The sequence below is a fragment of the Carcharodon carcharias genome, chromosome 1 (genome assembly GCF_017639515.1).
Source record: "Carcharodon carcharias isolate sCarCar2 chromosome 1, sCarCar2.pri, whole genome shotgun sequence".
NCBI classification, from domain to species: Eukaryota; Metazoa; Chordata; class Chondrichthyes; order Lamniformes; family Lamnidae; genus Carcharodon; species Carcharodon carcharias.
Window position 1 is genome coordinate 250,022,624 of NC_054467.1, and position 22,742 is coordinate 250,045,365.

Below are 22,742 nucleotides of genomic sequence, written 5' to 3' on the forward strand. Positions count from 1 at the left end.
GGAACCGAGGGATTTGGGAATAGGATGTTAAGTGGAACTGATGAGGAAGATCAAAAGTGATCTTACTGAATGGCAGGCTTGAGGGGCTGAATGGCCTACTCCTCCTCCTATTCACATGTTCTTATGTCCTCTTGATATTTGGCTGCTCGAGCTCGTCTGTGTCTGAAGTGTGAAGCTTCCTTATCGGTTTTATTTGTTTTGTCAAAGCTGCAGCAGCAGAGCTCATTAAGACGACAGAGCCCTTGCTGCGTTGCGCTGATCAAACACTTTGATTCTATGATGTACGTCAGCTCCTCACTGAAAACTTTCACACTGGGGATGCTCTCTGAATCGCTTCCCCACCCCCCCCCCCACCACCACCACCACCACCACCATGAAAATGTGCTTCTGCTAATGATTTTCAATCAAGTGCTGCTTACAGAACCCCGGGAACATCATCATTGGCACCTGCCAAAGTGCCGGTAATTAGTTTGAGCAGCGAGAGCCTCGGAGTTCAACCTTTCACTGCCGGTCGGGCCAATCATTCTTCCCGCTGGTTCCCCATGAGGTTCTGTCCCTGCTTAGAACCATCCCGCAGGAATGGGAATGGATCTGCTCCCTTATGGGTATCAGGGAGGAACAGGAAGAAAGAAACAAGTGAAAAAAGTGACAATAATAAGTGTGAATAATTCATGTTTTTTTTTCTGTACTTATTCTTTCATGGGATGGGGGTGTCGCTGGCAAGGCCAACGTTTGTTACCCATCCTGAACTGCCCTTGAGCTGAGTGGCTTGCTAGGCCATTGTAGAGGGCAGTTCAATGTCGGCCACATTGCTGTGGGTCTAGAGTCACATGTATGCCAGGTAAGGATGACGGATTCCCCTTCCCAAAAAGGACATTAGCAAATATGGCAACAGTTTCACACTCTAGCTTCCGATTCCAGATTTATTAACTAAATGCAAATTCTACCCGCTGCCATGATGGGATTTAAACTCATGCCCGCAGAGAGCGAACCTGGGCCTCTAGGGTTACTAGTCCACTGGCATTACCCCTACACCACTTTCACTTTTGCAAAATAAAAGAGAAATTAAAGTAATTATGTGACAATCTACTTCCAGCCTTTTGGCAGCTGGTCACATCCCAGGAGACTGGAAAAGGCTTAGAGAACAGCTCAAAGTATATTTCCCATCTTCACATTGAGGATACTCTCCATCGTGTTGTGTGGCACTACCACCAAGCTAAATGGGATAGATTTCAAACAGATCTAGCAACTCAAGACTGGGCATCCATGAGGCACTGCAGGCTATCAGCAGCAGCAGAATTGTACTTGGACACAACCTGTAATCTCATGGCCCTGCATACCTGCATATCAGTCTATCATTAATCTACCATCAGTCTCACTCTACCATTACCAGCAAGCTAGAGGATCAACTCTAGTACATGAAGAGTGCAGGAGGGCATGCCAGGAGCAGCACCAGGCATACCTAAAAATGAGGTGTCAACCTGGTGAAGCTATAACACAGGAATACTTGCGTGCCAAACAGCATAAGCAACAATTGATAGGCAAAGCTAAACAGGTCAGAGGCTAATAATCCTGCAGCAAGTAACTCACCTCCTGACTCCCCAAAGCCTGTCCACCATCTACAAGGCACAAGTCAGGAGTGTGATGGAATACTCCCCACTTGCCTGGATGAGCACAGCTCCCACAATACTCAAGAGGCTTTACACTATCCAGAACAAAGCAGCCGCTTGATTGGCACCCCATCCACAAACATTCACTCCCTCCACCACTGTCACACAGTAGCAGCAGTGTGTATCATCTAGAAGATGCACTGCAGGAAAACACCAAGCCTCTTTAGACAGCACCTTTCAAACCCACGACTGCTACCACCTAAAAGGACAAGGGCAGCAGATAGATGGGAACACCACCACCTGGAAGTTCCCCTCCAAGTCACTCACCATCCTGACTTGGAAATATATCACTGTTCCTTCACTGTCGCTGGGTCAATCTCCTGGAACTCCTTCCCTAACAGCGCAGTGGGTGCACCTACACCACATGGACTGCAGGAGTTCAGCTCACCACCAGATTCTAAAGGACAACTAGGGATTGGTGGGGTGGGGGGGGCAATAAATGCTGGCCCAGCCAGCGACACCCATATTCCATGAATGAATAAGAAAAAAGCAGCTCCTCGAGCAAGCAGGAAACACCAATTCTCGTGGACTATTAATGTAAGAAGTATTAGTTTTTATAATAATCTGAAATTTGAGCAAGGAGAGTATTTGGTCCTGGAAGTAATAAATGAATATGTTTGAGAATTACTATAAGCGCAAGTAAATTGTGATCTGAAAAACAAATCATCAGCCGTAGAATCATTTCTTGGACAAGGAGACCACTGGTTCAATCCTCCTTATGCCATCTTTTTGAAAAGGCTATCCAAATTGTCCCAGTAAGTTTCCTCTTGCTTCCAATAACCTACAACCTTTTGAAAGCCAATTTTTAAAAAAATTTAGTGATGGGATGTGGGCTTCGCTGTCTGGGCCAGCATTTATTGTCCATCCCTAGTTGCCCTTGAGAAGGTGGTGGTGAGCTGCCTTCTTGAACCGCTGCAGTCCATGTGGGTGTAGGTACACCCACTGCGCTGTTAGGGAGGGAGCTCCAGGATTTTGACCCAGTGACCGTGAAGGAACGGCGATACATTTCCCAATCAGGATGACGAGTGGCTTGGAGGGGACCACGAGCCACCAGATTTTAGGAGGGAGGAGCTTGCAGAGTCAAGAGGGCTGAGTTTGCCATTGTCCTTTTGGTGCTTGGTTCCATGCTGGGTGGGTCTGTCTGGTTTCATTCCTTTTAGCCATCGCAATTGGATACAACTGAGTGGCTGGCTAGGCCATTTCAGAGGGCAGTTAAGAGTCAACCACATGGCTGTGGGTCTGGAGTTCCATGTAGGCCAAATGAGGTAAGGATGGCAGATTTCCTTCCCTAAAGGACCATTAGTGAGTGAACCAGATGGGTTTTTTTACAACAATCAACAATGATTTCATGGTTATCATTAGCCATTAACATCAGGCGCTTGGGTGGTTTGAAGCACTGAAAGATTATTCCAGAATATGCTTCCCACTCCAAGACAGCTCAGAGAGGTGTGATCAAAGATAAGGCCCCCTTCGGAATCACGTCCATGTGTCTGACCCCGCAGAGCCTGTTGGAACATTCAGAGAGGCTTTGCCAAGTGGCAGATCGTCTCCTGAGGAGGGTGAGGGAGATGGTTATAAATGCCGGCTAAAAAAGTAGGTATTGTGGAAAGTGGGGAGAGAAGGAAGTTTGACTGCAGGCCAACAACAAAAGCAGTTTGCATTTATATAGCGCCTTGTATGTTGTTCAAGGCACTATAGATCCCAAAAACATCCCAAGCGTGCTTCACAGGAAATCAACCAAAATTTAGCAAGAGTCACATGAAAAGCTATTCAGGGCAGATGACCCAAAGCTTGGCCGCTAGATATGGCTTTTAAGGAGGGAGAAGACGGAACAAGGGACTTAGGAGCAGGAGAAGGCCATTCAGCCTTCCAAGCCTCCTGCAGGCCAGACCATGGCTGATCTTGTTGCAGTCTCAACACCACTTTCCTGTCTGAACACCCCCACCACCCCGTCCCTCCATTAGCCTTGCCTCCCTTGTCTATCAAAAACCTGTCTAACTCTGCTTAACTATCCAACTCTAACTCCAACTCTGGAATTCCAGAGCTGCAGGCCTGGGCAGCTGAGCCAGCAATGGTGGAGCGACTGACATTTGGCATGTGCAAAGTTGTAGGGTTGGCAGTCTGGGAGGGAGAGTAGGGCCACGTGATTCACCGTACCGACTAGGTCTCACTCTGTCCTACATCGACACATTCGTCAAAAGCAAATTGCCAATGCTTTCAGCTCCTTGGAACAAGACAAGTGCTCCACCCTGTGGCTCACTTTTGTTCCTGCAGTTTATAACCACTTTTTTTTCTGGAACGATTGGCCTTCGTCGAAGATGAACTTGCAGCTGTTGTAAAAAAACTTTTTACGACCTCAAAAGATCTCAGAGATTTTTTCAAGCCAATGAAGTGCCTTTTGAAGTGTTGCCACTGTTGTGCTGTAGGAAAAGTGGCAGCCAATTTGCACACAGCAAGCTCCCACGACAGTGTGTTAATGACCAGATCATGTCATTTTAATGACGGTGGTTGAGGAATGAACATCAGCCAGGACAATAGTAGGAGGAGGGGGAGGGAAATAGGACAGGGTTTCTTAAGTCGCACTCCAGGAACTCAAGTACTTAATACACTCCCAGTAAAATGCTGCACCGTCAGAAATGCCTTCTTAAACGGAGGCTCCATTTACTCTCTCAGCGGATGTAAAAGATCCTGTAGCACTATTTTAAAAGAAGAATTGGGGGAATTCTGTCCATTGTCCAGGCCAATAATTATCCCTCAACTAACATCACTGGAAATTCAAATGACTGTTTTTGGGATCTTGCTGTGCAACGATTGGCTGCAGTGTTTCCCTACATTATGAATGAAAATTATTTCTGTTTCAGAAATTTAAAAAAATCTCAGATTTTTTTTAAAACTGGTCTTGACAATTTGACATAGCTCCGTGAGCGTCTGCCTGATTCATGCTTTTCAGGTTGCTTGTAGTGGCATAACCTATCCACTGAGTGGAGTGCTGGACACTTTGCACAGAGAGTGACTGGTCTTAGGCCTGAAAACCTGTAGCTGTTAAGATTAAGCCGGCAGCTGAATACACCAGGCTGCAGCCGCGCACCAAAGAATCAGTGTGCCCTTGTGGGGACTGGGTCACCACCCTTTTCAAATGAAGTCAATAGGCGAAGCAGGGGAATCCCTAATTCAAGTGTTCCTCGGCCTCAAGTCTGATGGTTGATTTGCCCCATCCTCGATCCTCTGGCTCCACAGGATCCTGATAGCGTGTTTTACCTCAGGATTCGTTAGCTTCTTGCTCTGGAAGAGACCTTACTGGAGGCAATGGTCTTTTGTTGAAAACATATTTATTTACACACTATTAACAAAGATTAAGACCAAGACTTAGCCGGAGCTACTCTCTAAGATGCTTCTCAGACATCTTCTGTCAGTGAGTGACATTACTGTGACATAGCTCCTTTTCCACATTCTTGGTAACTGTTATTAGAGTTCATCCTTTACTCTATAGCTCCACCCAAATTAACTGTTCCCGCAAACTAATCTCAAGCACTATTTACAGTTTCCAATCAACTCCTACACCCCCCACATGCTGCAGGCTGAGAGAGGAATTCTTTTGTTCTTGTAACTCCTGGTGGTAGCTCCCAGAACAAAGGGTCAGTCCTGTGATCATGTGACTTGTAACAGCCACCTTTCTTGGGTTCAGCAGAAAGACCACTTTTTTAAACATGGCAAAATAATAAAGTTTTGGGGTTCTTTTCATGTCATGTGGACCCAACACTTTACTCTGTAAGGATTACTGACCTTGCGTTGACCGTCACAGGGCAAGTGGGGAGTTGACTGAAGAATCCCGGGATTCCAAAACAAAATGGAGCCCAACAAAATGGAACCAATGCCAGACCGTTAATTGGTATTTTTTTTGCCCATTCAATGCCCAAAAAGCTGGTGCCACATCTATCTCTAGAGACTTCCATCTCCAAGTCTCTCCAGCCTTTCTTTGTAAATCAGGTTCCTGTCACCAGGGACCAGTCTCCATGCTCTTACTTTGATGCCCCCTCTTTATTTCATGGCGCGAGTTTGTTTGTATAGTTTTAAACAAAACTCTGTTTGCTTCTGAAATAGAAACAGAAAATTCTGGAAATACTCAGCAGGCCTGGCAGCATCGGTGGAGGGAAACAGAGTTATCGGTTCAGAGTGATGACACTTCATCGGTCCGAGGCCTGGGCTATTGTTCTGGGGTGGGGTGGGGGGGGGGGGTGGCATGAGTTCAAATCCCACCAGGTCAGCTAGGAGAACTTAAATTTTACTACCAAATAATAAATAAATCTTGAATAAAAAATCTAGTCTGAGTAATGGTGACCATGAAACAACCAGATTATGGTAAAAATCCACCTGGTTCCTTTAGAACAGGAAGTCTGCCACCCTCACCCAGCCTGGCCGACATGTGACTCCAGGATCACAGCAATGCGTTTGACTCCTCACTGCCCTCAGTAACGACCGAGCAAGCCCCTCAGTGGTGGCAGACTGCTGCAGAAAAGTTGGCACTGCGGGTGTACCTACACCAGGCGGAGTAGCAGGGAATCAAGGAGGCAGCTTTTCCACCACCACCAGCTTTTCAAGGGCCGCTAGGGGAGGGCAATGCTCACATCCAATGAATGAAGAAAAGCCAACCAGTTTCTCCAATCCGTCTAATGTCTCCGAAGCCCCTCCCCGTGCGGTGCTTGGCAGGAACTGTGAGATATTGGTGACTCCTGCGTGGCTGAAGTGCCAAATGGATTAAAAGATCAAGATTGATTTAATCATGCAGTGGTGCTCTTCTCTATTTCAAACAGTCAATGTGGATTGAAAGGACCACGTTCACTACAGCCTACAAGATGCCTGGCATTCTCCGCTGGTTCGAAGCTGTGCAAACCTCACTGGTGAGTACTCAGAAACAGCTATAACAAACATTACCTTGCATTTACATAGCACCTTCAGCACAGTAAAACATCCCAAAGTGCTACATGTGAGCACTTGCCAAACAGAATTTGACACTGAACCACACAAGATTTTTATGGACGTTATGGTTTCTCTAATTAACTTCAGCACAGTAAAACATCCCAAAGTGCTACATGTGAGCACTTGCCAAACAGAATTTGACACTGAACCACACAAGATTTTTATGGACGTTATGGTTTCTTTAATTACTTAAATAATATCTGAATTTATTAATTTTTTTTTGCATTTACCCCCAGAAATGTTTCCACTATATATGCTTAAGAGTACTGATTAAAGAAACCATAACGTCCATAAAAATCTTGTGTATTTCAATGCAATTTGCTAATCAAATTTGATGTCAGTGAGTGCACTTGATGCCTTTGAGCACATTTTGCCTTCGGGCACCTCTGAGCACTTGATGTCAAAAGATGGCAAAAAACTGCTGCCTGCATCAAAAAATCATTCCAGAGTAGGACATTTGATATCGAATGATTGCTGATCATTTCTGAGCGCATTTGGACACAAAAATTATGTCAAAACTGCCTGGTAGGGATATAGAACAGGTAACCAAAGGCTTGGTCAAAGAGGTCGGTTTTGTAGAGCATTTTAAAGAAGGCGAGGAGGGAATATTGAGAAATGGGGATATTGAGAGAGGGAATTCCAGAGCTTAGCGCCCAGGAAGCTAAAGGCAAAGCTACCCATTGGTGCAGTGATCAGAATCAGGGATGCATAAGATGCCAGAAGTGGAGGAGTGCAGAGATTTAAGAGGGTTGCAGGGCTGAAGGAGATTCCAGAGATGGAGAGGGGGGAGAGAGAGAGAGACCATGGAGGAAATTGAAAACAAGTGTGACAGTTTTAAAATGGAGACATTCAGGGACCAGGAGCCAATGTACATCAGCAATTTCAAGGGTGATAGGTGAACTTGGTGCAGGCAAAGGAACTTGAATTCATATATTAGCTTTAACATCCTGGGAGCAAAGCAAAGTGTTTCACAGTCAATTTTTTACGAGTAATCTCTGTATTATGTCGGTAAACATGGCAGCCCAATTTGCGCACAGCACAATCCAACAAAGGTATTGTCACATCTTCATCTACGACATAAAGCACTGCCTTACGGAGATAGGATTGGATGGCTCTACAGGGAGCCAGCACGTTGGGCTGAATGGTCTCTCCCATGCTGTTGTGACTCTGCAAAGCCGGCTGTGCTCAGGATTCCATTCTCACAGCCGTTGAACCAGAATATATACCAGACTTTAAAGGGTTAAATTACGAGGGCAGGACTTGTTTTGCTTCGAGTGTAGGCTATTGACTATGTTGAGTCACTCTGCGGTCTTTGTGTTCCAGACTTACATCAGCCCACTGGAGAACGCCATTGAAACAATGCAGGCCAGCAATGATAAAATACTAACCATGATCAACCAGCACCACAGTGACCCCAACCTTTCCATCAACCCCCTCTCCATGCTTCTTAATGGAACCGTGGACCCTGCAGTAATGGGCGGATTTGCCAAATACGAAACAGTGAGTTTGTCGATAACGTTTTTTGTTTAAAATATCCTTTGATGGGAGGTGGCTGTCACTGGTAAGTCCATTACTTGTTTCCCGTCCCTAACTGCCCTTGAACTGCGTGGCTTCCCATGGCAGAGGGCAGCTAAGAGTCAGCCACGTCGCTGTGGGTCTGGAGTCACATATCGGGGTCAGAATTCTCGCACGCCGTCCACAGACCCTTCGCTGGTCCCTCAGGTTTTCTGTCCCACCCAGAGGTGGTTCCCCAAGGCGGGCAGGGCTGGAGAAATCCCGCCCTGGGTATCTCTCCAGTGCCTTTCACATCCTCAGGATGTCTCAAAGTGCTTTACAGCCAACGAAGTACTTACTTGAAGCGGAGTCGCTGTTGTGGTGTAGGAAACAAGACTGCCGATTTCAGCACAGCAGGATCCCACTTGCCACACTGTGATAATGACCAGATAACCTGTTTCTTTTGACTTTGTTAATGATGACGTACAGACAAAGACCTTCTGGTACCTCCAGTCTGCCCCTCGCAAATGCGATGCCTTGAGCATCGCAAAATATCCACTTCCCCCACTTAGTGATGTCGGATGAGACATAAATGTTGGCCATGGCGCCAGGGAGAAATCGCCTGCTATTTTTTATAAAAATAGTGCGCTGGGATCTTCTACATCCACCGGAGAACGTAGTCAGGTCCGTGGCTTGACATCACACCTGAAAGACAGCGCCCCCCAAAGGTGGCAGCTGAGCTTTTGTTCTCAAGTCTCTGAGATGAGATTCGAACCCACAACCGTTTGACTCAAGATGCAAGCATGCTACCAACTGAACCACCTCATTATCCGAGGCTGAGCCTTTGATCATTCATGAAGAGCGATACACGAGGGGCGATTTGGCTTGCCAGTCATGGGTCTGCACTGTAAATACAGGTGTACCAGGTAGGATAGGCACGGTAAGCTTATTCTGCAATGTATGATGTTGGGAGCATAGTAGCATAATGGTTATGTTACTGGACTTAACAACGGTCAGGCTTGGACTTCTGATCTAGACGTAGGGGTTCAAATCCCACCGCAGTGGCTGGGCAGTTTAAATGAAATCAAAACTAAAACCCGGAATGAATAAAAAGCTACTGTTGGTAATGGTAGTCATGAAACTACTAAATTATGAAAACAAGTCTGGATCACTAATGTCCTTTAAGTAAAGAAACTACAATCGTTCCCTGGTCTGGCCCATATGTGACTCCTAACCCATAGCAATCTGGTTGACTTTTAACTGCTCTCCCATTGGTCTAGAAAGCCATTCAGTTGTAGCCAAGAGGTGGCTCACTTCAATTAGGAATGGGCCAGCAATATACACGCCCTGTGAATGAATGGTGGTCAGTGCCAATGCTGCACAGAAGAGGTTGGCCAGTGCAGAAAGAGGATGACTGATCTCATCCGTGCCACCAGGGTAAGACAACCATCTCATCACTCTAAACTCACACTCACAAGCCCATCACACATTCACTGGCAGCTCAAGGGACATCCCCACTCGCTCTCTCACACACTCCCTCACATCCCCATCTAACCTCATCTCCTCTGGAGACTGCTTCCTCAGCCCTCACCATCTTGAGGCCACTTGTACAGATCAGCATGTGCCCCCCACACACACACACACCCTGGGATAATCCTCTTCTCCAGTACTGCCTTCACCCTGCAGCCTCTTCCCTTGCCTGATCCCCCTCCCCAAAACAAGCCTTAGCTCTCCAGCTGTTGAAAAGCCACCCCCCACTTTATGACTGGTCAGTTAGGTAGGGACCTGCCCGTGAGACCCCCTAAAATTGATGTGATGCTGCCTGCGAAGCCTGGCGCTGATGTCCGCGAGTGCTGCCTGAAGCAAGGTAGGCAAACAAACCTCCAAGCCCCGAGTGAAGTGCAGCTCACCAGGTGCACGTCACTTATGTACCATTGTGAAACACGTTGGCATGCAATCCAGTATGGGTGGGGGGGGGATAATTCCAACGGGCAACGATTAAAATTATATGCGGATGTACTAAAATGACATTCCCAACGTGAGGCAGTGGGAAACTCGGCCCGCCCTTGACAGGCGGAGGGGACAATTGCGAACTGGTTTCACAACGTCGTGGATCCGATTTTTGGCCTTCCCACCATATTGTCTGCTCACGTCTGCTTTGGGGACAGAAAATTCTGGCCAAAGAATGTGATGACATATAAGCCCCAAAGTATCTTACATCATTAAACCTATAAAGGTTGGAACACACTGAAGCTCCTGGAGAATGACAGCCTATTATCGCTAAAGGTAGTGTAAGCAGTCAAGATAACCTATTTGTGATTTCCCGATGGAGTCTGTGGTATGTGTGTTAATTTGTGTCACTACCTTATGTGTGCTGCGTGTAAGGGGTGTTGGGTTTTTATAATGATATTAAGTCACCAAGTCACTCATAAGGGATTGGGTAAACATGTGTGGGTTCATTTATTTAGACCAGGGGCATGAGGACATATATACATGAACAGAAAGCTCGAAGATACATCATCAGCAGAGCTGTCTGTCTGCTCTGCCAAAAGCAAAAGCGAAACTTAAACTGGGTCGCATGACCCACTTCCTTTCTAGGGATGTCATGCTGCAATCAAAGAGCCTGCAAAAGCATAACGGGTTGAATGGCCACCTGCTGATTTTTAGTGATCTCAGCAGCTACCATAGTCCAGAACCCTATGGTGGTATGAACTGCGGAGGAGAAAGATACAACAATGAAATGACGAGGAGTTTTAAAAACTAGGCCCAAATCATTGTGAGAGCTATCTGTGCTATTTTTATTTCTAGAGATTTGTTGGAGTTGGGGATGGGGGGCAGTTGGTGGGGGTTAGAGGGTGGCAGGGGAATTAAAAGTCACTCCGCCAAGCAACCCTAAGCTAGTTGAGGTCTGAGCTATGTTGACTGTTGTGGTGGTAAAATAGTGGTTAATAAGTATTGCTGCCAGCCAGGGGAGATGAATACACTTTCAAATTGATATTTTTAAACTGCTCCTTCATCCCTTTAGGCATTCTTCACTGAGAAATATATTAGTGAACACCCAGAAGACATGGACAATATAGTGAGACTAAAGGATCTCATCGCATGGCAGGTAAGCAGAATGATTTCTTCCAACAGGAGGGTGTTCAGGTGTAAATGAAGGCACATTAGTTCCAAAATAAACGCGTCACAGGGATATCCCTCGGTGCCCAAGGTCTTTATCTAATATGGACCTTAGCTCAATTTCCAGTTTGGCTCAGATCTGGCACCCATGCACTGAGACAGAAAGTAACGTCGTCTGTCTTTGTTCCTGCCTCAGCTCATCTGCTGCTGAAACCCTCATCCATGCCTTTGTTACCTACAGCTTTGACTATTCCAGTGCACTCTTAGCAGGCCTCCTACTTTGTACCCTTGATAAACAGAAGCTCACCCAAAGCTCTGTTGCCCATTTCCTAACTTGCACCAAGGCCTGTTCACCCATCACCCCTGCACTCAGTGACCCACATGGGCAACTGGGCTGGCAATGCTGCCAACAGCAAACATTCATAAAGCACCTTTAGTGTAATAAAATGTCTCAAGATGTTTCACGGGAGAGTCATCGAATGATATTTGACACCAGCCGCACAAAGAGATATTCGAAAAGATGACCAAAGGCTTGGTTTCAAGGAGCGAGAGAGGTGGGGAGGTTTAGGGAGAGAATTTCAAAGCTTAGGAACCAGACAGCCAACTGCAAGATGCCAGTGATGGAGTGGCTAAAATCAGGTTCTGCGCAAGAGGCCAGAATGGAGGAGTGGAGAGACCTTAGAGCTAGACTGGAGATAGTGTTGGGGTCAAGGTCAAGTTGAGTGAGTGGGCAAATACATGGCAGATGCAGTATAATGTGGATAATTGTGATATTACCCACTTTGGTAGGAAAAACAGAATGGCAGAGTATTATTTAAATGGTGATAGATTGGGAAATGTTGATGTACAAAGAGACCTGGGAGTCCTTGTTCACCAATCACTGAAAGCAAGCATGCAGGTGCAGCAAGCAGTTAGGAAGGCAAATGCTATGTTTATTGTGAGAGGACTTGAGTACAGGAGCAAGGATGTCTTACTGCAGCTGTACAGGGCCTTGGTGAGACCACACCTGGAGTTATTGTGTGCAGCTTTGGTCTCCTTACCTAAGAAAGGATATACTTGCCATAGAGGGAGTGCAGTGAAGATTCAACAGACTGATTCCTGGGATGGCAGGATTGTTGTATGAGGAGAGATTGGATCAACTAGGCCTGTATTCACTGAAGTTTAGAAGAATTAGAGGGGAACTCCTTGAAACGCATAACATTCTCATAGGGATGGACCAACTGGATGCAGGGATGATGTTTCCTCTGGCTGGTGCGGGGAGGGTCTAGAACAAGGACTCACAGGCTTAGAATACGGGGTAGGCCATTTAGGACTGAGATGAGGAGAAACTTCTTCACTCAGAGGATAGTGAACCTTGGAAGCCGAAGGCACGGCCGCCAATGGTGGAGCAGCTAACATCAAGGATACGCAAGAGGGCAGAATTGGAATGGCACAAATATCCCAGAGGATTGTGGGGCTGGAGGAGCTTACAGAGATAGGGAGGAGTGAGGCCATGGAACAATTTGAAGTTAAGGATGGAGATTTTGAAATTGTGGTGTTGCTTAACCGGGTATTGTAACTGGGTCAATGAGCAGAAGGGTGATGGTGCAAAGTGGGTCACAGGCAGAATAGTTTTGGATGACTTGAAGCTTACACTGGGTTAGAACAAGGGGGTTAGAACAAGGGGTCATAATCTTAAAATCGGAGCCAGGCCGTTCAGGAGAGAAGTTAGGAAACATTTCTTCAGACAAAGGGTGGTAGAAATGTGGAACTCTCTCCCACAAAAAGTAATAGAGGTTATCTCAATTAATAATTAATGATAGATTTTTGATAAGTCAAGGGTGTTAAGGGATATGGAGTCAAGGCAGGTAGATGGAGTTAGGATACAGATCAGCCATGATCTAACTGAATGGGAGAACAGACCTGAGGGACTGAATATGCTACTCTTGTTTCTATTAATAAGTGTTAAAAGTATTTACAGCACAGAAAAAGGCCATGTCTGTGTTTATGCTTCACATGAGCCTCTTCCTACTGCTATTCCCCATCCCACCCTATCATTATATCCTTGCTTTCTCCCTCATTGTGCTTATCCAGCTCTCCCTTGAATACATCCATCCCAACAGCCTCAACTACTCCTTGAGGTTGTGAGTTCTACATTCCAACCATTTATGGAGAAAAAGAAGTTTCTCCTGAATGCCCTATTGGATGTGTTGGTGTCCATCTTATACTTATGACACCTATTTCTAGTATCATCTTTCATTGGAAAGGTTTTCTAGGTTCTATCAGGGCTCTTTCAAAGTTGTACACAACTCTAATATAACTTCTCCGCTTTTCAATGTTTCCAACCCTGTAAGATAAACAGGGAGTTGGACACCAGTCAAAGTTTGTGACACTTGCTTTGTTCTCTCCTTTGAAGATCCCATTGCTGGAGGAAGGGATCCGGGTTCATGGAAAGAAGGTCACCGAAGCCCTCAAACCTTTCCATGATCGGATGGAGGAGTGTTTTGCCCAACTGAAGACAAAGGTGGAGAATCAATATGGAGTGCGAGAGCTGGTGAGTGAATCTTACAGGAGCCGTTCAGACTCCAACTGGGGGGACCAGCGGGTGCGGGGGTGGGTGGTAGGTGCGGGGTCGGTGGGGGGAAGAGGGGTTGGAAGGGGTTAGGGCGGGAGGCGGTTGGGGCTAAAATTCAAACCGGATTCAAAGCTTAAAGTTTGAACTGATGTTAAGAAATTCTTCAGGGAGTGAAGCGAACCTGTTCCCGGGTTAAATCCTACGTTGCGGAACAGTTGGAACTTGTGCTGGGAATGACTGCAGGTTCCTCATGGGATGGTTGACCTGGAGGGAATCTTTATTGAATAGGAAAGAAAAGAAATATAATGAGGTGCAAAGTAGATTGCTGATTTGCTAATGACCATTTTATACTCAGAGCTAAAATTATTCCCTCAAACTTGACCAGCCCTATCCCCAATGTCAGCAGGTTGTCATCCAGTCCATCAAGATGACAGAATTATATAAAATTATAGAAATTGTACAGAAGAGGAGCAGACCATTCAACACGACAGGTCTATGTCTGCCTTTGTGCTCTAATCGAGCCTCCTCCCAACCTTCAGCTCACCCTATCAACATATCCTTCTATTCCTTTCTCCCTCATATGTTTATCTAGACTCCTCTTAAATGGTATTCACCTCAGCCAATTCATGTAGTAGTAAATTCCATTTTCCTATCACCCCACTTCTGAATACCCTACCGGATTTATTAATCTCCATCTTATATTTATGGCCTTGGGCTTTGGACAACCTCCAAGCAGAAACATTTTCTCCACTTCTACCCTCTTGAGCTCCTTCCTAGTTTTAAAGATCTCTATTAGGTCATCCCTCAGGCTTTTCGTTTCCAGAAAAAAAGAGCCCCAGCCTGTTCAGCCTTTCCTGATAGTCATGCCCTTTCAGTACTGGTATCATCCTTGAGATTTTTTGTTGCACTTCCGTCCTTAATTTTGACAGCAAACTCACTTGCTTGAGGCTTCTTTGAGTGAGATTCTCAATTTAACCCTGAGCATGGGCTGTTCGGATCAGACCTATTTTAAGTTGGACACCTGCAGTCTTCCTTTTCATCCTTGAACCACGGGTGATTCGTCTCGGCAGCTTGAGACAGAGATCCTGCAAAATCTGATGAAATAAACGCTCTTGGATGTGGCATTCTTTTCCAGTCATTTTTGGAAGAGAGACGAGGAGGAGGAGGGGGAGGAGGCAGAGGAAGTCGTCCTCGCTCCATGATCCGATCTTTTCGGCCATTGTCAGTGATCTCCTCGAGTTCCCTGAGTTCTGCAAGCTCTGACAGAGAAACATTGAGGGTGCCAGGGGACAGGTAAGTCAAGAAAGCATTGTTACTTATTCACCATGTTTCACATCCACAGCACAAACCAAAGCATTCCACAGACAAGTAGTTACTTTTGGAATGTAGACTTCAACCTGGATGATGGTACTGCCCAGTGGCCTGGGCCCTCCTTAGTGATGTCTCATAACTAGCAACAAGTGATGCACTCAATCACAAGCTAAGCCACAAACATACAAACATATATTGCTGTTCCTTGTCTATAGATCAAAATTCTAGCAGTCAATGGCATTACCATCACTGAATCCCCCACCATCAACATCCTGGGGGTTTCCATTGAACTGAACTGGATTAGCCACATAAATACTGTGGCTACAAGAGCAGATCAGAGCCTTGGAATCCTGCGGAGAGTAACTCACTTCCTGATTCCATCATCTACAAGGCACAAGTCAGGAGTGTGATGGCATACTCTCCACTTTCCCAATGGGTGAAGCTCCAACAACACTCAAGAGGTTCAGCAGCATTCAGGGCAAAGCAGTCCACAAGATCGGCACCCCATCCACCATCTTAAACATTCACTCCCTCTACCACACAGTGGCAGCAGTGTGTACCATCTACAAGGTGCACTATAGACACTTATCAAGGCTCCTTCAGCAGCACCTCCCAAATCCGTGATCTCTATCACCTAGAAGGAGCAAGGCAGCAGGTACATGAGAACACCACCAGCTGGAAGTTCCCCTCTAAGCCACTCACCATCCTGACTTGGAGCTATATCATTGTTCCTCACTGTCGCTGGATCAAAATCCTGTAAGTCCCTTCCTAACAGCACTGTGGGTGTACCTACACCACATGGACTGCGGCAGTTCAAGAAGACAGCTCACCACCACTTTCTCGAGGACAGTTAGGACTGGGCAATAAATTTTGCCCTTGCCAATGACCCACATCCCATGTGAGAATAACAACAAAATTATCCCTCAAACACCACGGCTAAAAAATAGATTATCTGATTGCTGTTTGTGAGACCTTGCTGTGTGCTAATTGGCTGCCTCATTTCCAACATTACAACAGTGACTACTTCAGTGACTTCAGAAAAGCACATTGTTGGTTGTACACCACTTTGACATGACCTGAAAGTATTAAAGGTGATATCTAAACACAAGTTATTGTTGTTGTTGTTGTTGTTGATAGTGCGGAGCCTCCGTTGCCAAAGAAGCAAACCTCGCGACCCCAGGAGAAACCTCTGGACAGTGGGACTAAAGATGTTGAGGAGAAGAAGATCACCAGAAAGGAGAACAGGGTCAGCGGGCTGTTTACCTCCAAAAAATTATCTGTGCAGACTCCTCCTCCTCCTCCTCCTCCTGATGTTGTTGAGGTCAGAGAACACATTTTAACCTTACCATGTGGCAAATGTATTCCAGTGGGAAAGATCCCTCCCTTCCCTATTTATAGTAAAGTTGTTTGGGAAAATTGTCTTTTTCCTGTTAATCACCAAACAGTAAATTTGTGAACTTTACGTTTCTCCCAAAGCATAATGAATGTGTTTCCTTATTCCCCATCCGTTCAAAAGGTGCTGAGATATGAAAAGTTGCTGGGTGAAAAGGTAGCCAAAGCAATAAATCGATCATTTTTAAATATGAGTAATAAATAAAAATGAACATTAGATTGTGAGAGTCTGTGCATCTGGCTCACTCCCAGTCTCAGGGTGCTCACTCACTCACCTTCACCCTATGTGGGGGACTGGGGGTGACGGTGAATGAGAACTGTGAGGCTGGATGTGAGCCAGACACACACACTCCCCCTCACACTCTCCCCTCTCCAACACACACAAACCTCACACTCTCCCCTCTCTGACACACGCACACTCACACTCTCCCCTCTCCAACACACACACTCACACTCTCCCCTCTCCCACACACACAGACACACTCACACTCTCCCCTCTCCAACACACACACTCACACTCTCCCCTCTCCCACACACACAGACACACTCACACTCTCCCCTCTCCCACACACACAAACCTCACACTCTCCCCTCTCTGACACACACACTCACACTCTCCCCTCTCCAACACACACAAACCTCACACTCTCCCCTCTCTGACACACGCACACTCACACTCTCCCCTCTCCAACACACACACTCACACTCTCCCCTCTCCCACACACACAGACACACTCACACTCTCCCCTCTCCCAGACACACAGACACACTCACACTCTCCCCTCTCCAACACACACACTCACACTCTCCCCTCTCCCACACACACAGACACACTCACACTCTCCCCTCTCCCACACACACAAACCTCACACTCTCCCCTCTCTGACACACACACTCACACTCTCCCCTCTCCAACACACACAAACCTCACACTCTCCCCTCTTCTGCACACACTCACCCCTCTCCCAAACACACACACATTCTCCCCCTCACACCAGTGGGCCCTGCTGTTGCTCTGGGCTCCAAGGAGCCCCCTGTTCCCTGCTCGGGTCCTCCTGGGCCCTTTCTCTCGCTTCAGGCCCTTCTGGCCCCATTCTTGACTCGGTCCCACCCTGGCTCCACTCTCACCCTGGGCCCTCCCATGCCCCAATCTCCCCTCCAGCCCCTGCTCTCACCTCGGGCCACCCATGCCCTGTCTCCGTCTCAGGCCCCCGTCTGCGTCTTAGGCTCCATCTTCATCTCAGGGCCTGATCCCATCTCAGGCTGTCCGTTGTTGCCACCACCCCCCCTCCAAAACAAACCCCCGGCCTGGCACCCCCCCCACCCTCTCACCCCACCCCAGTCTCACCCCAGTACTCACTGCCCATACTCATAAGTTCTGGAGGCAGAGAACTGAAATTGAAAAAATCTTACCTTTCCACTGCTTGTTGCTTGTCCAATCAGCAGCAAATGTAGAGAGAAACCAGCCCATGATTGGATAAGTAGCAAGTAGCATTTTTCAACTCTGAGTCTATCCAGTGGACTCTATTGTACATCCAACGATGGATGTTCTGCTGGGCAAGTCCAGGAGGGTCACAGGCCACAATCCAGCCTGCAGACTGCGAGTTGAATGAGGCTGCTTTACCAGAATCAATCCAAAGTGATTCTTTGTTCCTGCTCTTTTCTTTTCCCAACCTGGTAACTTGCAATCTTAGAACCATCTTTCACAGTGAAGTTTTCTTTGCCCAGAGACTCTCCCCCTAGCCCAAGCTGGGCGACACTCCCAGGCTCGCATGAACTCCCTCGCTTCAATCCGAGTGTGTGTTTCCATCCATATTCCTGCACAATGAACCCTCCCTCCTGGATCCGGGCACACTCAAAACCTGTAATATTCAGTGATGCTCTAGGAAAGCCTGTAACCTCATCTTTGCAATGGCTTCCTCAGCATCCTTTCCCATGGCTGGAATTTGGAGAGTTACAGTCTCCACTGTTAACAGGCTGATTGCTTCCATTGTCTCCAAGTGTAAATATCTTATAACTTCTTCCCAGTAAAAATAATCTGGGCTTTCCTTTAATGTCTAGCTATCAAGCTACCCTGGTTTACCATTAGGCAAACTGCAGAACAGGTAACATGACCCTCCTCATTTTACCTTAAATTTAAAGCTATAATATCCCAAAACATAATAATCTAATTAAGCTATAGAGCTCATAATTATAACAATGTACTTTAGTGTGTGTGTGTATGCATATATGCACATGTGTGTGTGCGTGTGTGCACATGTGTGTGTGCATGTATGTTAGCTCTAGCACAGAGAATTGACACTCCCTTTACATTTACTGTCAGCTTACCCCTTCGCCAGTGACAATTACAGAAACTTATTGATGACACAATTAACTTACAAATGGCATCAAACAGGCACTGTGGGCAGCTCTAACAAATCATGTTACCAGGCAAGCACACTGGGCAGTTGACACGAGTGCAGTGCAGGACAAGGTGTCCCTTGAAGCAGATGTTCTCTCACCTGTGATCCTTGCCAGAGATATTGGCAGTTCTTATAAACACAATACAGACCAGGGGATGTACGGGGCACTCCACTCAGACAGTAGCATATGGGTTATTTTACTGGTCTGATAATCCAGTGATCTGCACTAATAATCCAGTTCAAGTCCCACAAAAGCATCTGGGGAATTAAAATTCACTTAATTAAGTATATCTGGAATGAAAATCTAGAATCAGTAATGGTGGACCATGAAGATATTGGGTTGGTGGACAAATCCAACTGGTTTTCTGTCCTTACCTGGTATGGCGTATACATGACTGCAGACCCACAACACCGCAGTTGTAGTAACTGCCCTCTGAAATAGCCACACAGTTGTGTTAAAACTGCAATGATGGACTGCAGAGGTTCAAGAAGCCGGCCACTGCCCTCTTCTCAAGGGTAATTAAGATGGACAATAAAATGAACTGGCACTTGGAGAGATTTGAGTTAGTTAAAAATAGTCAGCACAAATTTGTGAAAGGCAGATGATGCTTGATCAATCTAATTGAATTTTCTGATGAGAGAACAATGAAGATTCATGAAGGGAATGCGATGGATGTTGTCCACATGTATTTTAAGAAAGCTTTTGACAAAGTACCACATAGAAGGCTGGTTAAGAAAACTGAGGCTCGTCGAATAAAAGAGTCAGTTTCCAAGTGGCTAATAAAAAATTGGCTTAAGGACAGAAAGCAGTGAGTTGTGGTAAATGGTTATTCGGACTGGAGGATGGGAGATAGTGGTGTCCCCTAAGGGTCAGTACTAGGACCACTGTTTTTTTGTGCTATGTATAAATGACTTGAATATTGGAGTACAGAGTAAAATTTCAAAATTTGCCAATGATACCAAATTTGGAGATTGGTAAACAATGAAGATGATATAAGTCGCCTGCAACAGGACAGATTGACCGGTTGGGGGCAGGCTAGTAGGCGGCAGCCAGGCCACAAACTGAATTTTACAAGCAACCCCCCCCCCCACCCGCCTCTACTCCACCTTCAAACACGTTAGCGGGGGCAATGTAAAGTCCAACCCTATGACCCTATGAATGCGGAGGGGAGCATATCACAAGCTGGAAAGGGAGGGGATCTTTACGCTGAAGTTCAGTTGAGTTGACTATTTCTAATGATGACATTTGGATGACGTTAATTCCTGTCTGTTTCTAGGAGCCTTCAAGGTTGTCACAACTGGTGAGCGACACAAGAATGGTGGAAATTCATCCCAATCCAGAGCAGCCTGCCAAAGAAAACAGCTCAAATCGAACAGGTGGGTCTGGGTGTTGCATCATAGTAGCTTCACATGCCGTTCCTTGTTCCCATTGCTCGCCTCCCAGCTCTTCTGTTTCTCAATCTGAGGAACGTGTGACAATCTCTCATACTTAACTCTCAGCACGAAACCTTTTGGATTGTTGCACCATTCACTTCCCCTCCACAAATTTAAGTGTTTCTCACAGGATCAGCTCAGGGGAAGGAGATTCTCTGGCCAATTAATCTTAAGAAAGCAAACCTACCGTCTTGCCTTGACAAAATTCAGCTGTTCCTTGACATGGTTGGTTTGCTCCACAGAGGACTGGCATTGGCACGTTGGGCCGAATGGCCTCCTTCTGTTCTGTAACGAATCCATCGCTCCATGAGCTTTATTGGCCAGGTCACCAGGGAGAACTCCTCTGCCGTTCTTCAAAATAGTGCCGTTGCATGTTTTACATTTAACCAAGAGGGCAGATGGAGCCTCGGTTTAACATCGCAACTAAAGAAGGCACCTCCAACAGTGCAGCACTTCCTGAGTACTGCAGCTGGGAATGTCAGCCTGGATTTTTGTGCTCAAGTCACTGGAGCAGGGCTTAAACCCACGACCTTCTGGACTCAGAGATGACAGTACTGACCAACTGAGCCACAGCCTGTCACTGGCTACAGCCACTGTTGATACAGATCACACAAAGGGCAGTGGTCTCGCTCTTTTTGACCTGAACATCGTCCTGAACCCAGCTCAGCATCAACATTTCTGTCGTGCTCCACAGGTTCACTCTCAGTAAAAGAGGGCTTTCCGTAGAATAATATAAGTTACAGGACGGGAGGGGGTATTTTCAGCCCCAATGCCTGTGCTGCAAAACCCCACAAAGGTATTGAAGGATATGGGGGCAAAGGCTGGCATAAGGATATAGATACAGACCAGCCAGGTTCTTGTTGAATGGGGGAACAGACTTGCGTGGTTAAACAGCCTACTCCAATTCCTATGTTCCAATTATTCCACCCCCACCACAGACAGTTATCAAATATTTAACAGTGGTTTGATGTGTATCTCAATAGCCACTTATGGTGAAGTAAACCATGCTCCAATAGGCCGCCAGTTCAGGAACCTTCCTTTTCCCTTCCTCCTTGGCCATTTCCAGGGGTCGAGGGGCATAGCTGGAAAATAGGACACTGGCGGCAACATTAAAGCAGCGCTCCGACCAAACAGTTTGATTTCTCTGGGTGAGGCTCTTCATTTCTAACCTCGTGGTTCTCTGTGTGATCAACAGGTCAGGCCTTTACTGTAATCAATGGGTTCAGTGGACGGATAAAGAGTGCCAGGCCTCCTCCATTGCCCAAGAAAATTAACCCTTCGCTCCTGGAGAGTTTCAGTCAGGATCAGATCGACCTACTGAGCCCTCCGGCCCACCAGGAACCAGCGAGTGACCAGTTTCAAAATAAGGTGGGTTAAAACTACGTGATTGAAAAAAAGGATCTCGTGCCCATGTGCTGCCCCTTCCTCTTGTCATGAATGTTCTGGTCCTACCTTTATCACAACATTTAACGTCGAACCCTGTGACCTGGACTTGATATCGTTCCACCCATTTTAAGAGCCTAAAATGCATGCAGCAGGAACCAGTTCAGCAACCTTGGGTTGCCAGCTCCAATTAGACATGCTCCTGGAGGTTTAATCACATGGCCTCTAACTTGGCCATCAACCAAACAATGTTTTCTGCAAAGCCAGTGTTTTTATAATTAAGAGACTACGGGTTCCAAAGAAAGAGGATAAAAATCTTCTTTTAAAAAAAAAACCTACGTTTTTTTTTTCTCCCAGGTGTTGCTTACTACAGTGTTCTTGATTTAGTCAGGGCGTTTTACTTAGGCACCTCTGGTGGTTGCCTGAAAGGAGCAGGGCCCTCGTTTCAATTGGGCTCCGAGGGCGGTACTTAATGGAGATGATGGGGGGGGGTGCCAAGCCTTCTCTTTTACTGAAGGCCCGCCACATCAAGTGCCACTCAGGCACTTAACAGAACAGCGGCAGACCTTCGGCGAGAGCAAGGGCCCTGAGGGGGATACGGGAGTCAGGCCCACTGAGTGCTGCTGTCCAATCAGAGGTTAGCAGCTCTATTGAACGGCAGCACCCACTGGGAGAGGCGGTGGCCGCGGCTGGTACAACATCCACCTAGGCCTTGGATCGGGGGAGGGACGGAGGCAGAGGTGAGTGATGGCGAGAGGGGAGTCACAGAATGGAGTAGCAGGGGAGGGGGTGCTGGGCAATCGACAGCAACGACATGGGTTTTCTCTCACTGGACTGCCCGTTTCCTAAGTCAGGCTGAACTCCATCGCTGACGCCATGGTTGGTCTCCAACAGTGTGTATGTGAGAGGGGTGCAGGGCAGCTCAATCTCACTCCAGCTTCCCCTTCTCCTCAAGGACTCAGCCAAGGGCCCTTGGGCAGCCATGGGGAAGAGGATCAGCAGGTG

At 46.7% G+C, this 22,742-nt stretch overlaps 1 protein-coding gene across 1 annotated transcript in view; it reads left to right on the forward strand.

Moving 5' to 3' along the window:
- The window catches only part of LOC121278030 (dedicator of cytokinesis protein 2-like), a 1,199,266-nt gene that overhangs the window by 1,171,224 nt on the left and 5,300 nt on the right, over positions 1–22,742 (forward strand). Inside the window, exons 44-51 of the mRNA XM_041188048.1 lie at positions 6,482–6,568; positions 7,971–8,147; positions 11,167–11,250; positions 13,657–13,794; positions 14,951–15,108; positions 16,264–16,447; positions 20,198–20,297; positions 21,550–21,722. Coding sequence (XP_041043982.1) covers positions 6,482–6,568; positions 7,971–8,147; positions 11,167–11,250; positions 13,657–13,794; positions 14,951–15,108; positions 16,264–16,447; positions 20,198–20,297; positions 21,550–21,722 — 1,101 coding nt within the window. The remainder of the gene's footprint in view (positions 1–6,481; positions 6,569–7,970; positions 8,148–11,166; positions 11,251–13,656; positions 13,795–14,950; positions 15,109–16,263; positions 16,448–20,197; positions 20,298–21,549; positions 21,723–22,742) is intronic.